Below are 18,601 nucleotides of genomic sequence, written 5' to 3'. Positions count from 1 at the left end.
GTATTCCAGTATATAACTGGTTCTGAGAGAGAGAGTGACCTTCAGAGGTCTCATCTGTCATAATGTGGCAGGGTAGAACTGCTGGGATTAACAAGATACTCTTCCACTAAAGCTAAAGCTATCCAAGTCTCTTATAACATCAGGTAGGAAAGAAAGACAGGAGAAAATGGGAGAAGTGTTTTACTTGGATCATTGGTCACTTTTCCTAGAGTTGAAGCAAAGTTGAGGATTTCAATAAGCATTGGTGGTAAGAAGTCAAACAGTGAGGTAAGCAGAGTTTCAATTTAATTTATTGAAGGTATCATGCTAGGTACTTTATATTTGTTATACAACAAAAGTTCTATCAAAACAATTTTTCTCCACATTATAAATGTGGAAAATGAAGATTCAAGAGTGAATAAATTACCTTAGTTCTCCCAGTTAATTAAATAGCAGCGTCAGGGTTTTAACACCAACAACTGACTGCAACGCTTAGGGTTTCCTCACCACTCCAGACCTACAGAGCTGAAAAGGGTGTCTCTTTTATCCAGGACTGGGACTAGCGGCTCCTCGTGAATAAAAAGAACACAAGACTGGATGTCAAAAAACATGATCCCACCAGTGCATATAATCCAACTCTGGATTTAGATTTATCATCTCCTCCCATCCTGGCCTGTCTCTCACAGTTATAAGAATCTATGCATGGGCTGGGTACGGTGGTTCATGCCTGTAATCCCAGCGCTTTGGGATGCTGAGGTGTGCCCATCATTTGAAGTCAGGAGTTCAAGACCAGCCTGGCCAACATGGTGAATGAAACCCCATCTCTACTAAAAATATGAAAGTTAGCTGAACGTGGTGGTGCATGCCTGTAATCCCAGCTAACTTGGGAGGCTGAGGCAGGAGGATTGCTTGAACCTGGGAGGCAGAAGTTGCTGTGAGTGGAGATTGTACCATCACACTCCAGCCTGGGTAACAGAACAAGGCTTTGTCTGCAATAACAACAAAAAGAATCTATTAATGATTTTTTTTTTTTCCAAATGAGAAGGTACTTTGGTGGAGTTAAACATGAACCTGCTGAGCATGAGGCTGTCCATTCCCAGTAGGAAGAGCAATGCAGGGCATGGTGGAGAAAGCATGTGCTTGCCCACCAGGCAGCTGGAACCGCTCCTTTCCGCTGAGGGCTAGAAAGGAAAGTCAGCCTATGGATGCAGTTGAGATGGGTGTGTTTCAGGCAAGGACTTCTTAGGAGACCTTGAAGAGATACTGAGTATGAATCATCCTCTCTGAACTGTATCACAGAATTACCCACTGTCAAGAAACTTAAAGATAGTTTCAGTGTTTAAAAATTCTCAGGAAATTCTTTCAAATGTTCAACTGAAATTTCTCATGTTGTAATATAAGCCTATGTCATCTTCCTCAGAGATTATGAAAATTATATGGTTGCCATTCTCAAGTTTAGTAATCTTTTAGATTCTAGGTCTCTGTTAGTAGAGGACATTTTAAAAAAAATTACTGCATGGGTGGGTGCAGTGGCTCACTCCTGTAATCCCAGCACTTTGGGAGGCCAAGGCAGGTGGATCATGAGGTCAGGAGATCGAGACCAACTTGGCTAACACAGTGAAACCCTATCTCTACTAAAATACAAAAAATTAGCCAGGCATGATGGCATACGCCTATAGTCCCAGCTACTCAGAGACTCAGGCAGGAGAATCACTTGAACCCAGGAGGCAGAGGTTGCAGTGAGCAGAGATTGTGCCACTGCACTCCAGCCTGGGCCACAGAGCAAGACTGTGTCTCAAAAAAATAATAAATAAAAGACTGCATGGACCTTAGCTTCTTCTCTAAGGCTAACTCATCTACTTGAAATCCTTAAAGACAGCTTGTTAATTATTGAGAGATGGAAACTGACAGGCTGAGTAGAGTCTGGTTAGTCAGTATTCACAGAAATAAATGAAACTTTTTTCTGATCAACTTTAAAAATTAATGCCTTATGCTAAAATTTTTTGCTGCTGTCAGTTGAAATTTGAACTTAATTTTCTCCCTACCTTGTTTTATTGAATTGCTCCTGTTCTCAGTGTGACCCAGAGGGCCCAGTTTCCTGTTTTCCCAACTAATACTTAATACATACTGCATTGGTTTAACAGATCTCATCAAAACACATGTATGTTGACTCTACCTTTTCAGTCTGAATTGAAACCTCTCAATCTCAAACACAGATCCTCTTTAGCAATGCTGCTTCACATCAAAGGATTAATTTCTACTTCCAAATATGTCTGAAAGTAGCAGAGACCAGTGCAGGGTAACTGTCCACTGATTCTATTTGAATTCTAATCATTTCTCTATAAACCTGGCATGTCTCCAATTGGAGATCCATTTAGGAATTGAATTTACCTTGCAAGGAAACTGACAAGTGGTTTTGCTGCTTTTATCATTTATTTGTTAATGCAGGTGACTGTCTTAATGCCCCTTTCTTCTACCCACTTAGGTCAACCTAAAGTTCTAACTTATGCTAGGAAGTCTGGAGTATACAGGGAGGAAAGGAGACAGGACTCATTTCTCATAAATTCCCTTATGGCAGGATCTTACTCATATGTGTAAGTTAAGAATTGCATTTGTTTAGGAGCAATGCAGTATAGACTCCAAAAAAAAAAAATAAATAAAAGCCTATACAAAATAGAGCCTTTATTTTCTTCCATGTATAAAAGCAGTCTGGTCAGTCCATCCCTGATGTGGCATTCCATGATGTCATTAGGAACCCAGCCTCTTTGTATATTTCTACTCTGCTATCTTTAACATGTGACTTCCATTCATTACATCCCTGGTCCAGCAAGAAGTAGGAAAAATGGGAGTGGACAAAGAAGTTCATCCCTTTTAAAGATACTTTCTCAAATGTCTTCATCCAATAACATGTACTAATGGTGTTATTGGCCATAACTTAATCCCATGACCACATCTAATTGCAAAGAACCCTGAGAAATAGATTTTGAGTTTCATACATGAAAGAGTCTGTTAAAGTTAGGGAGTCCTGTTATCAAAAAAGGAGTAAAGAATGGATATTGGTTAGAAAACTGGCAGCCTCTCCCACGCTATGATATTCTTCAAGTATGGCAAAAATAAAATGAAAATAAAAGAAACAAGAAATGTGAAGTTCTGCATGCTCAGAGCTTCTGTTCCCTTTTTTGTTCGAAGGTATCTAGTAACTTATTTCCTGAGGCCTCAGAAAATCAGAGGCAGGAAGCACGTGTTCTTTAAATAGTTTCTTACCAAAATTTCCCCTGTTCCTTACTAACTGAATTTCCCTAGTCTTTTGTTTGAAATCTGTAGGATTAAGGCAATGTGCTGTACTCTACTTTCGTTTTCTTTAGCTGTACCCTGAGACTGGTTTGAGATAAGCCCCTAGCTTTAAACTTTCTCTTTGCCTTTTCAGTGACTGCCTCATGTACATTGTCCTTCATCAGTGTATTTTAAGGTAGTGAGCCTTATTCTTGAAATCCCTACTGAATCAGAGATAGTTGCTGGAGGGAGGAAGAGAAGTTGGGAAAACTTAGGAAGAAATATTGAAATCTTCCAGGGTGTACGTAATTTCTAGCAGAAGGCTCTAGATGGTTTATTTTTGTAAATTGCTGGGAGGAGCCAAGCTCCCCTTCTTGTTTATTGTTATTGAGAATTGGCTGGGTGCCTTGTACTGGAGACATAGCATTGCATTGTACAAGGTAGACTTGTCTTTGCCTTTGGGAGGACACCACCATCAACCAAATTGGGATTGGTTTTTATTAACAAAGGTGTTAAGAACTGTGAACGGTCAGAGATTTTATCCCACTTGGAAGCTAATGAGTTAGCCTGCCCTAGTTTCATGAATGCTGGTGGAGTATACAAGACACTGAGAAATAAAGGACAGATTATTATATAGCAGATGCCAGGATATACATAAGTTTCCTGAGCCCCAGGTGCTGCTGGGAGACATAAAGAGCTCTATGTGCCTCTTGCACACACAGGAAGTAGCTTTTAAGAGAAGAACCTTGAGCTTAGGTAACCCAAATCTCTTGTAGTAGCCAGTAAGCATGCCTTTAACTTTGCTTTGGATGCGACACTGTCTGTTGTACACAAATATCCTTAAAAAGGTAGTCTGGAATAAAAGCAGTGCTTTTGCTCTCAAGGCATGCAGAAATTTGAGAGACTCCATGAAGAGTTGTCTCCCAAAAAGGGTGTGCTCATGATTTTGCCTGGGCTTTAGAACACTGCATTTAAATCGGGTTCTTTGTATTTCATCTACCTGGGATCATTTCTGTTCTCTTCAGAACCAAGACAACCCTGCATCCTGAAAAATTACTCAAAAAGTATAAAATGTTACCAAACAGAATGGTGAGAAAACATAGCTGTTTTAATATTAAAAAGGTAAATCTCTTCTAGGAAAACTACCTTTTGTAAGGATCAAGAGCCTTAAAAATGTCTCTATGCTTTGACTTAGTAATTTCACTTCTGGGAATCAAGTCTAAGACATTACCAGTATTTAAAAATGCATATGTACACATTGGTCAGTATAATAACATATGGTATATTTCCATGATGAATTGTTATGTGTGTGTTAAAAATAAGATTTCCTTTTTCTAATATTAATGCTATGAGGAAATGAATGTCTGTTGTGTAGTATATTGACCAAAAGTAGGATCAAATTTTGGGGATAAGTTAATATATTTGGAAGATTTATACATCACCTTATAAACTGGATGTAACATTGGTTGGTGAATTCTCATTCTCACTTCCTTTAAACTTTTTCTTGAATTATACTAGTGAATATTGGCAACTTGGGGGAAATGTGTTCTTTTTTTCTTGTGTTAATTGTACCTATCTGATGAAGATAGGTAGTAGTATCATTTTGAAAGCACATCTATAGTACCCAGTTTTGAAAGTTGCTTAATAGATAGTGTAAATAGGAGTGCCTCATTAAAATTTCAGCCAGTTTCTACTCTATGCCTGCAGTAGCCTGTGTGCCTACAACTTCCTAACAACAGAAAACGTTGAAGGTGGCCAGGCGTGGTGGCTCACACCTATAATCCCAGCATTTTGGGAGGCAGAGGCAGGGGGATCACCAGGTCAAGAGATCAAGACCATCCTGGTCAACATGGCGAAACCCCATCTCTACTAAAAATACAAAAATTAGCTGGGCTTGGTGGCACACGCCTGTAGTCCCAGCTACTCAAGAGGCTGAGGCAGGAGAATTGCTTGAACCCAGGAGGCAGAGGTTACGGTGAGCCATGGGTAACAAGAGTGAAACTCCATCTCAGAAAAAACCAAAAAACGTTGAAGGTACCATTTCCCCCTAGCCAGTTCTGGTTTTCCGTTTTCACACTGCTGTAAAGAAGTACCAGAGACTGGGTAATTTATAAAGGAAAGGGGTTTAATTGACTCACAGTATCCTGTGGCTGGAGAGGCCTCAGGAAACATAATCATGGGGGAAGGCAAAGGAGAAGCAAATTACCTTCTTCACAAGGTGGTGGGAAAGGGAGAGAGCAGGGGCAACTGCCACTTAGGAAACCATCAGATCTCATGAGAACACACTCACTATCATGAGAACAGCATGGGGGAAACTGCCCCCATGAGCCAATCATCTCCCATCAGGTCCCTCACCCAACACTCTGGGGATTACCATTTGAGATGAAATTTGGGTGGAAAAAGCCAAACCATGTCACTAGTTTTATGAGATTGTCTGATTGTCATATCCTCTGAATCTAGAGGATATAGAGAGGAGGAAACCAGTATTTTTGTTCATTGAGTACCTTCTGTATACTGGTATTTTATTTAATGTTCATAAAACCCAAAATGTGAGATCTAAACCTATTTTCCCCATTTTACAAATGAAGGCATTGAAATTGAGAGATTAAGTACATGGTCCAGAGTCACTTAGCTGGTACTTGCCAGTATCTAGATTTCAGTCCAACTATCCAGACACCAAAATCTCTGCTCTCTCCAGTGTTACCCTTAAACAAAATTTGAAGTTGTAGTGTTTTGACTAACTTTTGGAAAGCACATTTTGGCTGGTGTGTTTACATTTAAAGCACATTTTTTTTAACTTGTGCAAGCAAATAAATTATGAAGTAGGATCAAAGCGGGGTAGGTACCTATAAATGCAGGTTTATCTAACCAGGTACGTTTCTTAGCATTGAGACAGTAACTTCATTTTGGTTTTGCTTGTGTCTTCTTAATATTCAGATTATACTCCATATCCAGTTAAATATGTTGGAAAACGTGATAGAGATACTAAAAAATGCTACAGAAGGAAATTTATCAAAATATGTGAAGAGACAGGTGTTCTCAGAGGAAGTGGTGAGTATGCCAGTGCTGCAGAAATCATTTAAAGTGAAAGGGCACTCTTAAAAATGCCCACGAATTTCTCAATTCTAAAGCTTACCTTAAAGAGATTGCCAAATATGGCAACTTCTCTGTTCCTGTTTTAAGACATCCATGTCTATATGCCAAGATTTTTTTTTCTCCAACAGAATATATCCTCTGAAATTCTAGGAGACTTTTCCTTTTACCTTATTCTTTTTTCCACACTGCATTCATGGGCCCTGGCTCACTCTCTTTTTCTTCTAGATGCCAATTTTACACCTTTTTCCTTTTCTCTCAAGCCTCCAAAACCTTTTCCTCACTTTTCACTTTCAGCTGATCACCTTATTTCTTGTTTCATGGAGAAAATATAAATAATCAGAAGAGAATGACTGCTACATTGACAGCCTCTGGCCCCTTGCCCTATTTACCCATGATGACTATGGATGTACTTCTCACACCGGCCTCTCCAGTTGTGCACTAGATCCCATCCCCTCTGACCCACTCCACAGCATCAGTCCAGAAGTTGACTCACTCTTTTGGGCATCTTCAACATCCCCTTCCCTGTGGGTCATTCTTGTCAGCAAACATTAGGATATAGTATCTCTCATCTTAAAAAAGAAAAAGTCTCCTGTACAAATGAAAAGACAGACCATGTGTTTAGATAAGAAGACCTAGCCTCATGAAAACTCAGTTTTTTTGAAATTACTTTGATAATGTAACATGAAAATATCACCTGTTTTTTTGTAGTTAAAGATTGGTTGAAAAAACAAGACTATCTAGAAAAACCCTGTGAAGGAGGGACAGTAAGAGTTATTAGATTTAGCAGATATCAAAGCATGTTAAAGTTTCTGTAATTCAAACTGTGGCTTAGGTCACGAATAGGGCAGCTAATGGGACAGAATAGAAAGTCCAGATACAGACAGAATCACAGATACAAATTTACTGTAACATAAAGGCAAGCATCTCAAATCAATCTAAATGGATAGACTGGTAAGGAGTACTAGGATAAGTAGAGAGCCAACAGAAAAAGATACACTTGTATATGTTTTTATACCACAAACCGGGATACATTCCAAATGGATGAGAATTTAAATTTTTTAATTGGAACACACAAGTAGTATGTATAAACATTAGTAGATTCTTTAATGTCCTGGGAGTGGAAAAACTTATCTTTCAATCAAAATCCAAATCAATTAAAGAAGTGATAAATTTGACTAAATAAAAATGTTGAAACCTTTTTTTTCTGTGGCAAAAACTCCGTAAGCAAAGTCAAGAGGTAAATAACAAACTAGAAGAAAGTACGTTCGGTTTTTAATCATACTGACAAAAGGATAACTAGCCCTAATATTTAAAGAACTCTTTTTGAGGCCAGTCGCTGTGGCTCACGCCCGTAATCCCAGCACTTCGGGAGGCTGAGGTGGGAGGACCGTGAGATCAGGGAGACCATCATGGCCAACACGGTGAAACTCCGTCTCTACTAAAAATACAAAAATTAGCTGGGCATGGTGGCACGTGCCTGTAGTCCCAGCTACTCAGGAGGCTGAGGCAGGAGAATTACTTGAACCCAGGAGCCAAGATCATGCCACTGCAACCTGGCAACAGAGTGAGACTCCTTCTCCAAAAAAAAAAAAAGCTCTTTTTGAAAATTGTGAGAAAAGAACTAACAACTCTAAAGAAAAATGAGTAAGAGATGTGGACAGGACTAAAAATGAATTGTGAATGGCCCTTAAACATTTGAAAAGATTCTCTTGCCCATATCAAGAGAAATACAAAATAAAACTACTTTATGATCTTTCTCGTGAGTAGAAATCTGCAAGTTTGCCAGCCTGTTTGATTGGTGAGGCTCTGAGGAAATGGGCACTATCATCCAATGCTGCTAGAGGGAAGCAGATTGGTATACCCTGTGCAGAGGCATTTGGCAGTATCTCACAAAACTACAAATCATTTCACCCCTTGACTCAATCATCCCACTTGGAATATATTCCAAAAATATACCGGCAAATACAAGAAAGTTGTATGTACAAGTCTATTTGTTGCAGGCCAATTTGTAATAACAGCAGACTGGAAAAAAGCCCAAATTTCCATCAGTAAAGGACTAGTACAAGTTAGGGTCTGTTTGTACAAAGGACTGCTATGTAACCCAAAGGAAGTGAGGAACAGCTATATCATATACTGCTATGGATCACCATTTATATGGATCACTTAAATATGTTTTTAAGTGACAAAAGCAAGATGCAAATGGGCGTGTGTGGTATGCCTTAAGAAAGCAGTAGCATATAGTTATATATATTTAGGATTTTGAAAAACACTATGGATGAAAAACCCAAAATTTAAGTGGTTATGTTGATTTCTTTTTCAGATCATTTTTTGTATAGAAACACTGCTGATTTTTGTATGTTCATTTTGTAACCTGCAGCTTTACTGAATTGATTTATCAGTTCTAAACGTTTTTTAGTTGTCTTTAGGAACTACAGTTAATTATAATGCATATTTCAAAGATGCCAAATGAGTAGATTTTTTTTTTTTTTTTTGAGACCGAGTTTCGCTATTGTTACCCAGGCTGGAATGCAATGGTGCGATCTCGGCTCACCGCAACTTCCGTCTCATGGGTTCAGGCAATTCTCCTGCCTCAGCCTCCTGAGTAGCTGGGACTACAGGCAATGAGTAGATTTTTAATGTTCCACTGCAGAAAAAGATACATTGTAGGTGATGGATATGTTTATTAGCTTGATTGAATCTTTCTGTAATGTACACAGACTGAAACATCACATTGAACTTTATAAATATACACAATTGTTATTTGACAATTATAATTTGACAAATTTTTAAAAATTTTTTAAAAATTAAAAAATTTTAAAAAAAAGTTAGGAAAGTGAAAGTGAAGGATAGAAGCATGATTTCTCCGAATGTACCTTGTTTTTATATTTAACTTAGGAACCATGTAAATGCTTTTCAGAACTTTAAAGCAGAGTTAAATAAAAATGAAGAGAAAAAGCAATTCCTAAAAATTGAACATGAAATGAAACAAATGAACCCATGTGTCACACTGATGGCTTAAGTACACAAATTGGAATTATTGTAGGTCATTTGAAATACAGGAATTTGTACCTCTCTCGTAGCATAATAGTTAAGGTGAAAAAAAGAAGTGTAAAGAAATTGTACATTATCGACAGTGATCATACTGTTAATAATAACACTCATATTGTCATTTTGATCAACCAAGTGGCCCGTTGGTTGGTACTCCTTTTCTTCCATTTCTCCTGCCTCCTCTTTTTATAGTTTGGTCCAGGCTGACAGCTGAGATGGCAGGATTGGCACTAGAGGGCAGTGGCTGCTTCCCCTCCTGCCACACTGTCACCTTCCCAGCCCTGTTACATTTCCTCACTTCCATCCTAAGGCTTCTTCCTGCTGATAAAAGGGAACTTGTCAGGAAAATGACTAACTGGATATGACTGATTTCAAGCTTCTTTATATTTGTGGTCTTAGCTCTGTTTAGATTGTGATCCACCCAACCCTTTTGGGGTAAGTTTAGAAAAGTAGGGAAAGTGGAAGCATGAACAGATTTTAAGTGCATAGTCATGTGTGTATGCATACATGTGAAATACTCATACAGTTTCCATTTTCTCAGCAGCATTGATGTTAACAATCTTTCCTTAGACCCGATCCGTTAATACATTGTCACCATTTGAATGACTAAAGCACCCAAACAAACTTCTTAGTGCAAAATACTCGTATGAGACTGTTTTACTTAGAAAATGAACCCTCTAGTTCAGTATCTTCCCTCTGGTTACTGGGGGACACTCAAGGAACTGCTTGATGAGCAATGGATTGATTCATATAACTCCAGTAGCTTTTGAGCTAGTTCTAAACATATATGTGTGAGATTGCAAATGTAGTCTTATATTGTAAAAGTCTGCAGTTTACAAATGATGCATTTAATGTTTATGCCAACAGTTATTTCAATTTTGTTATGTATCGAGATAAGACTAAACTACCATAGGTGCTATTATATCATTGCAGACTATTGAAAAGAATTGTTGATTTATTTCTGTAGTTATGTAACAGAACTATTACAGTGTTTAGATCAAAATTACCTCCAGCTTGGCATGTTTGTTGTGCTGCTTTTAGAAGCCATATGCTGCACATTAAGTCATTTTCACCTTGAAAGTGAGGCCTAACAAGCTATTCTTTTTTAAGAACATTAAGAAGTACTTAAGCTGCTTGTCTGCAGGTATGGTTGGGAACCCTGTCTGAAAGGAAGATGTGCAGGTGCAAACAGTGTTACAAATTTAGGAGAGGGCCAAAGGATTTGATAGGAAGCTTGATCCCAATTAAATTCTTTTTTTAAGAAATGTTTTTAGATTATACCCTTGATAAGGATTGAACTAAGTAAAATATGGATTTTATTCAGAAAGTAGCTTCACATTCTCTATTCTAGTTCGCCCATTTTTGGGGTTAAATACCGTTCATATACTTGTGACTCTAGTATGTATGCCTCTAGTCTAGACCTCCCCTTCAGGCCCCAGATTTGTATATCCAACAGTCTTCTAGACATACCCATTTAGATGTTTCACGGCTATCTCAGTCAGGTCCAAATAGAGCTCTTGATGTTCCCTTCCAAATCTCACCTTCCCTGTTCTCTATCTCAGGAAATGGTAGCACCCATCATCCAGTTACTAAAGCCCCAGTTGAGAAGATAACTTTGACCCCTCCCTTTCCTTCACCCATTCAAAAATAAGTCCTTTCAGTGTAACCTCCAAAATGTACCTCACAAACGTGCACTGCTCCATCTTTTCTGTACCTTTCCCAATCTAAGCCACCATGTTTTCTTATCTGGGCTATGGTGTGGGCCTCCAGAAGAGTCTCCACATTTCTGTACATGCCAATCCATTATGCAACTTTTTCAATGTAAATGAAATCTTGTCCCACTTTAGATGCTTTGATGGCTTTTTCAGAATAAATTTCAAAAACTTTATTGTGGAATATATATAAAGCCCCATGTAATTTGGCCCTGCCTCCTCCTGCTCTAATCATTACATTGAACAAAGTTGATTCCACTGGTATATGACCTCCTTTACTTGGTGTGTTTCATTATATAAATGTGTTATTTGAACCCCTCCTTTATATTAGGTGTGATTTTCAAATACTAATTTTGAATTTTGTGTGTAGCTTTTGGAATCTCTCATAGTAATACTTCTGAGTGCCCCAATACACTGGTTTTCACTATTGTAGGTTATACCATATTTTTTTTTTTTTTTTGAGACAGATTCTGCTCTGTCACCCAGGCTGGAGTACAGTGGCACAATCACAGCTTACTGCAGCTTCTGTCTCTTGGGCTCAAGTGATCTTCCACCACACCAACTAATTTTTTTGTACAAAGTCTCACTGTGTTGCCTAGGCTGGCCTAGAAATCCTGTGCTCAAGCGACCCTCCCTCCTCAGCCTCCAAAATTGCTGGGATTACAGGCATGAGCCACTGGATCTGGCCTACCATACAATTTTGTTCATGTCCATTTCTTTTTCTTAGAGTTATAGTAAGAACAAGGAATAAATCTTCCAGAGATAATAATGATCTGTTCTTGCTTTTTTCCAGCTGGCCAAAGTGAGGGAAAAAGTGAAGGATGTGCCTGCCCTTGTGGCCAAATTTGATGAGCTGTATGGGAAACTGCACGTTAGTGGCCAAGTCACCACTTATTCTTTGGATGCTGTGCTCTGCCACATCCCTGGGGGCAGGAAATCCCACATGTTTCTATTAAACAAGAGAATGGTCAGCCGTCGCACCTTCCAGCCACTCGGCCAGTCCCTGTTTGCTGAGTAATCCTGGTTTCAGTCCATCTATGGATCTGAAGGGCCTGCTTCTAGTGTTATTGCCTTTCCTAAGAAGCCAGGCATTGCACTTCAGCAGACACTGTGCTGACACTTGGTCTTCTGAAATTCCCAAATTCACTGAATGGCGGCATGCCAATCTCTGAGAAGTTATGTTGCACCACTGTGAAGGTCTAGATGCAAGCTTGTCTCCCTCAGAAAGGTGCATCCCTTGTGCAGTGCTGAGGATTCTTGAAGGAACATGGTCAGTCTCTAATCCAGCTTCCGGCACCAGAGTGGAACCCAGTAAGCACCATCAGGAATGAATTTCACTACAAGTGTGGTCAACTCTGATTTTCAAGGGAGTAGTTACTTGCAAATTACATCCTTGCTGGATTCAGGAGGTCTGAAACCCTATTCTACCATGTTAGAAAACAGCCCAGGATTTTCTCATTGCCATCATATATGTCTATGACTTGAGCCCTCATTTTTCCATCTGCAAAACAATAATGCCTATGTGTATTTGCATACAGATTTGAAATCTTCATTCAAGTTTCAGTAGGATCAGATTTTCTCAAAAATAAATAAGGTTCAGAAGCAAACTTGATGGGATTGTGATGGGTCTGTCTTCTCAGCAGCACAAACAAAACCAGAATTTAGCCTTTAGAACTGCTAAGTAAGCTAAATTTAAATGATGACTGTTTTGATCACGGGCAAGCCATGTGCTTTTCAAAATAAGTGCCACTAAAAGCCACATAATGCTTAGGTTACTATGTGGATAATAAATTGTCCTACAGTTTATCTTATATGTTAATGATTTTTCTCTCTTGAATGCGATATTTTAAAAAAATGTAGCATGAGAGCAGTTCAAAGCTACTTCATACTTATGATGGTCTGAAATACAGTATGTGCTGAATTTTACCTTACCTGGTCACCAGTGAGCAGAAAATACATGGTGACCTCGCCTCACTTGCTCCTTTTGTTTCAGAAAGCCCAGAGGGCTGCTCAGACCCAGCTCTTTGCCGGGATTGCTGCAGGCTCTTCATTGCCACCTCCAAAACTAAGACTGTTCACTTGGTGATTGTTCTGAGGCAAGGATTATAGAGTCAGAAATTGTAGACTAGGAGGAGTCTTCTGAGTCTCCTAATTACTGCCTTCATCCTTCAGGTTAAGGAAATGATCCACTCAAGACAGCCCCAATATCACCTGTAGACTGTGTCTCAGAGAGTCACAGCCTCAGGTTTGCCAAATCCAGGTCTGAGATCACAATTCCACCTGAGAACAGGATCCAGAGATGAGAGTCACGAATGGCATAATTGATTTGTGGTAGAGCTGAGATAGAATCCAGATTCCTAGTCTAGTATCCTTCCCACTGTACCATGTTATGCCTTTTCAGAGGGGAAAAAGGAGCATCTCCTAAGAAATAGAATACTAAGGGCTCCCATGACTTACTGTGTGGCCCTGGGCATTCTCAGTTTCCTTATTTGGTAAAAGGAATAACAGTACCTACCTCTTGGGCTTGGTGTGAGGATGAAATGAGGAAGGGAATATAAAGCAAGCAGATAGTGGCTGGCACATAGTACATGCAATATATTTACAACTAGTTAAGGAATTATAGAAACAAATGAGTTCTTTCTGCTCAAAAATATTGGAAGAATTTCTTTTCCTTGTGCTCTGTGAAACACTGGACAGCCCCATTTAGAGAAACAAATTCTCTGCCCTCATAGAATCCTAATTGTTTCTGTGTGTGTCTGGTGTTTTGCACATGCAAAAAAAAAAAGTGCTTGGATTTCTCCACCTTCACTCTTAGGGAATAATGGGGCATGCTTCCTGTCCCCTCAGCTTACTTTTTATCTTCTCCACTTCTCACAGTTCAAATTGCTCTAATGCTCTGGGTGAGTGTGGCCCTGGTTTTTAGCTAACGACCATTCATTAGCAAAATCACCAAATATTGTGAGCAATAAATAGCAACAAGCTTCCCAGTCCCTGCACCAGGAGGTGGCTGGTGCTTAGCCAACTGGAAAAACTGGTCCATTCCACCTGTTCCCCCTCAAAGCCTTAGCACAGAGGTAACTAACGTGTATAATGTTCACCCCAATGTAGCAGATGATTCTAAAGTCTTAAACAATAGTGTTCAATATAGGTTATGGTGGGCATTTCATTCTTTAAAATTCAGTAATTCATTTGGAAAAAATGGTGTGTATTTGTAAGTAGTAGTTTGCCTAAATCATTTGCTTAACCTTTTTTTTTTTTCTCTTTTGGGTTTGTTTTTTTTTTTTTTGAGATACAGTTTCACTCTGTCACCCAGGGTGGAGTGCAGTTGTGTGATCTCAGCTCATTCAACCTCTGCCTCCTGTGTTCAAGTGATTCTCATGCCTCAGCCTCCTGAAGTAGCCAGGATTACAGTTGTGCACCACCATACCTGGCTCTTTTTTTTGTATTTTTTTTTTTAGTAGAGATGGGGCTTCACCATGTTGGCCAGGCTGGTCTCGAACTCTTATCCTCAAGTGATCTGCCTGCCTTGGCCTTCCAAAGTGCTAAGATTACAGGCATGAGCCACCACACCTGGCCTACTTAGTCTGTTAATGAGAATATTTGATTGGACAAAACATCTTATTCTTTAACTCTGTTATGTGCTTTTGTAGATTGTTTTTACTTACCATAGATGTCTGTTGCTGCAGAATCCCAAAAATCAGTATGGTAAGTTTAGCACAGTTACTAAAAGGAGACAAAAAAAGATCTTTTTAATTAGGTGATATCAGGAATAGTTCTGGTTATTGATTGCGGTGTGAAAAAACACTCCAAAACTCAGTGGCTTTAAACACCATTCATTGAGTTATTCTCATTATCCTAGGTTCTGACTGGGCTCAGCCAGACAGTTCTTATTTAGGTTCTCCTGCAGTTTTAGTCATCAGATTGTTGCTGGGACTGGAATCATCTCAAAGCCTTGCTTAGTATTTCTGGCAATTGATGCTAGGACCTCAGCTAGTGCTGGGGCTGGAACGTCTACATGTAGCTTCCCCAAAGCAAGGTGGTTAGGTATTAGGAGTGACTGTCCCAAGGGTAGGACCTTTTATGACCTACTCTCAGAAGTCATAACATCACTTCCACTAAAGTCCCAATGGCCCCCCAACCAGATTCAAAGGGAGGGAGCATATATCCCATCTCAGTGGTAGGAATTTCAAAGAATAAATTCTGTGAAACTGTCATAGATAGTCTGTTTTCTCCCCTGTTTAAAACCTGAGGACCTCACATGCTTCTGGATAAAGCTCATCCTCTTCAACATGGTTTAGAAGGTCCTTCCTAATCTGGCCCACGTTTGTCCATCCAGCTCCAATTCTTGCTATTCCCCACCCCTCTTCCCTCCTTGTGGGATGGCTAACGACTCATCATTCAGGTCTCAGCTTAGACATCTTTTTGTCTGGGAAGGCTTTCTGGTCTAGCTCACCTGGTTAGGTGCCCCGTGTACCACTGATCAAAGCACTCATCATATGCCTGTCAGTGTCTGTTTTCTTCACTAGACTCAGGTACCATGTCTGTCCTTTTCTCCTCTGCTGGGTGCCTAGCATGGTAGGGGATGTGTGAGAGGATTAGTACTTATTAACTCACCAGCTCATTTAACTATATAATAATGTTGGTGGTCATCTTGGTCCCCCATGGACAACTTTTCCTCTCCAAATACCATATGCTTAGTGCAGGGTCTAAATGTCCCCCTAAACTCATATGTTATATCCAAATCCCCAAGGTGTTGTTATTAGATGATGTAGCCTTTGGGAGGGAATTAAGGTGGGACCCTCATGAATGGGATTTGTGCCATTATAAAACAAGCCCAAAGAAATTTGGTAGCCCCTTCCTTTAAGCGAGGACATGGCAAAAAGGCATGAACCAAAAAGTGGGCCCTCACTAGACACCAAATGCTGGCGACTTGTTCTTGGATTTCCCAGCCTTCAGAACTGGTAGAAATATATTTCTGTTATTTTTAAGTCCCCCGTTTTTGGTATTTTGTCATAGCAGCCTGAAGGGACTAAGCCAGCCAGTCCCAACCTTCCACATTTAGACCTGACTCCAGGTTTTGCTGAGACCACTGTGTATCCCTTCCTCCTCCCACCTAAAGTGTCCCCACTCTTTATCCTGTTCTGCCCATTTTTCAAGGTCTAACTTTTGCCACTTCTTCAATGAGGCATTCATAAGCTGTTTATATCTTCAAGGATATAAATGATATATCCATTCATATCTCTATTGAGATCTATATTGAGCATCTACAAAGGACAAGGCACTATGAAAGTCTCTTCGCATGCCACAGGGAAAAGACAAACAAGATCTCTGTCCCAACATGGGGAATCCTCCAGTCTCCAGAGGTTGGGCCGGGTTGACGCCGCTTGCGCAGGTTGGGGGGCAGTGAGCGTGGCGGATGCTCTCCCCCTCTGTCCCAACGTGGAAAATTTTAGCCTGCCACATTGACTCCCAGGGGCCTTTTGGCCTGTTCATTTGCTTATTGTTTCTGTAGGTGTTGCTTATTACAGAGTGATCATTCCTACTGAAGAACGGACTGCATTGTGAAATGGAACAATCCTGCGCAATTTTTGTTCATAGTTTCGCTGAGGATGATCCAGGAAGTAAATAAAAACTTTTAACTACTTATAATGAATATTGTTGGGATATTATAATGAGGAAGTAAGTATTTTCCTGCTACAATTCAGGTAGGCAAAACTGTAGGCTTCTCTATTTCTTTGCAGTGAACTAAAACTTCTTATGAACTCTGGTTGTACTGAAAACAGGAGTCGTGGGAGACTTGATTTTGCTTAAAGGATATTTTGACTTATTTGAAGTAAATTTTCAATCTTTTTGCATATCTTCCTCCTACCTTCTCATAGCCACGATGATAGCTGAGTATAAGGCTGTGGCTCTCAAACCTGAACATGCATCAGAATCACTTGGAAAGCTTGTTAAAATACAGATTGATGGGCCCCACCCCCATAATCTCTGATTCCATACATATGAGTCAGGGCCCAAGAATATGCATTACAAATGCATTCTCAGATGATGCTGTTGCTAGTCTGGGCAACACATTTTAATAGTTGGTATAACAGAAAGCTTGTGTGCCCATGTGGACAGGAGGTATAGGCTTCAGATCCAACCTCTGGATCCTCTGGTCTCAGTTGTGAGGAGGGGGAAGAGTGGGAAGTCTGGCCTTGTCCCTGGAGTCCTGAGTAAATATATGCTGAGGCAGTGTTGGACTCAACAGGCCCTTTTAGAGGGTCATGCCAGCACCCACTGCTGAGGTCTGTAGTCTCTGCCCTACACATAATAAATACCCTTCCTCTGCTGTTCTCTCATGCTCACCACTGAGTTAACTGAATCAAGAATCCCAGGGCATTAGGATTTGAAGACAATGAAAAATATATCCATTTATTTTTTCAGATACACATAAAGAAATCCATACAAACTAAGACCAATTGTGGCAAAACTACACAAGATTTGACTAAACCCACAATTCAAATTTCCTTCATAACATTTCTATCTATACATTTGATTCAGAGAAATTACTCTTCATAGATAAACTAGCCATAAAAATGATTACAGTGGCAAAAGCTATCATCAGTAACATTTGATATGCATAAGAAATTGTGAGGAACCAAATCATGGTAAAATTGATTCTAAGAAAATGATTGCACAAAAGTAAAAGTGAAATGATATTTTTAAAAAGGAAGTGGTTCAACTGTATTGCATAGAAAATGAATCAAGGAATTACATTGGCTCAAATGGCCTTAGCTCAAAAAAGTGTTCTCTTAACAAAAAGTAATGGATATTGGTATAATGGAACTCTGGTTATACTGAAAACAGGAGTCATGGGAGACTTGATCTCGGTATAACCAGAGTTCATAAGATATGTTTTATTCAATAACATGGAGTCAAAACAAGGAGATTTTTTAAATGTCCTCTGTTTTCATGGAACTTGCCATCTGCAAGAGGAACAGACATCAAAAGGATAACTGGGCAAATGACCACATGATTGCATTTGGGATAAGTGCTAACTCTAGGGTAATATTCATATCACCCTGTGGCATATATAAGTTGTGTGTGTGTATGTGTGTGTGTGTGTGTGCATGTTGTGCATATGCGCACACACACGTAATAAAAGGAAGACCTTTTGTTGGTGTTTTATAATCCCAGTTGTCTGTGTCATTTATTTTAACACTTAAAGTGCACCGCCTTGTATTGTTACAGATGGTTTTTTCCATATCTGGTTTCTCCTGAAGAACAGAGTATTCTACATTTGTTTTACGTGACCTCAAGGTGCTTATGTAGCATATTATTTATACATTTAATGGGGTCTTAGTATTTTTTGAAAGAGTGATTTGATTAATTAATGGCAGATTTTAGTTAATATGTACAGTCTGTCACAATATACTTTAGATAAGTCACAGTTTTCTCACGAACTAGTTGCTATCCCAGTTTCACATATGACAGAGCCAAGATACAGAGAA

The 18,601-nt window shown here is 39.5% G+C and overlaps 1 protein-coding gene across 4 annotated transcripts in view; it reads left to right on the top strand.

Moving 5' to 3' along the window:
* PTCD2 (pentatricopeptide repeat domain 2) overlaps nt 1-12,715 on the top strand; it is a 44,598-nt gene extending 31,883 nt beyond the window's left edge. For all 4 annotated transcript variants that reach the window (XM_035291435.3, XM_035291434.3, XM_008991955.5 and 1 more), the window contains 2 exons: nt 6,190-6,303; nt 11,902-12,715. In XM_035291435.3, coding sequence (XP_035147326.2) covers nt 6,190-6,303; nt 11,902-12,126 — 339 coding nt within the window. In that variant the 3' untranslated portion in view covers nt 12,127-12,715. The remainder of the gene's footprint in view (nt 1-6,189; nt 6,304-11,901) is intronic.
* Nucleotides 12,716-18,601: the final 5,886 nt, after the last annotated feature.

The sequence above is a fragment of the Callithrix jacchus genome, chromosome 2 (assembly GCF_049354715.1).
Source record: "Callithrix jacchus isolate 240 chromosome 2, calJac240_pri, whole genome shotgun sequence".
Classification (NCBI taxonomy): Eukaryota; Metazoa; Chordata; class Mammalia; order Primates; family Cebidae; genus Callithrix; species Callithrix jacchus.
Note: the sequence above shows the minus strand (reverse complement) of the source record. Positions and strands in the feature narration are given on the sequence as shown.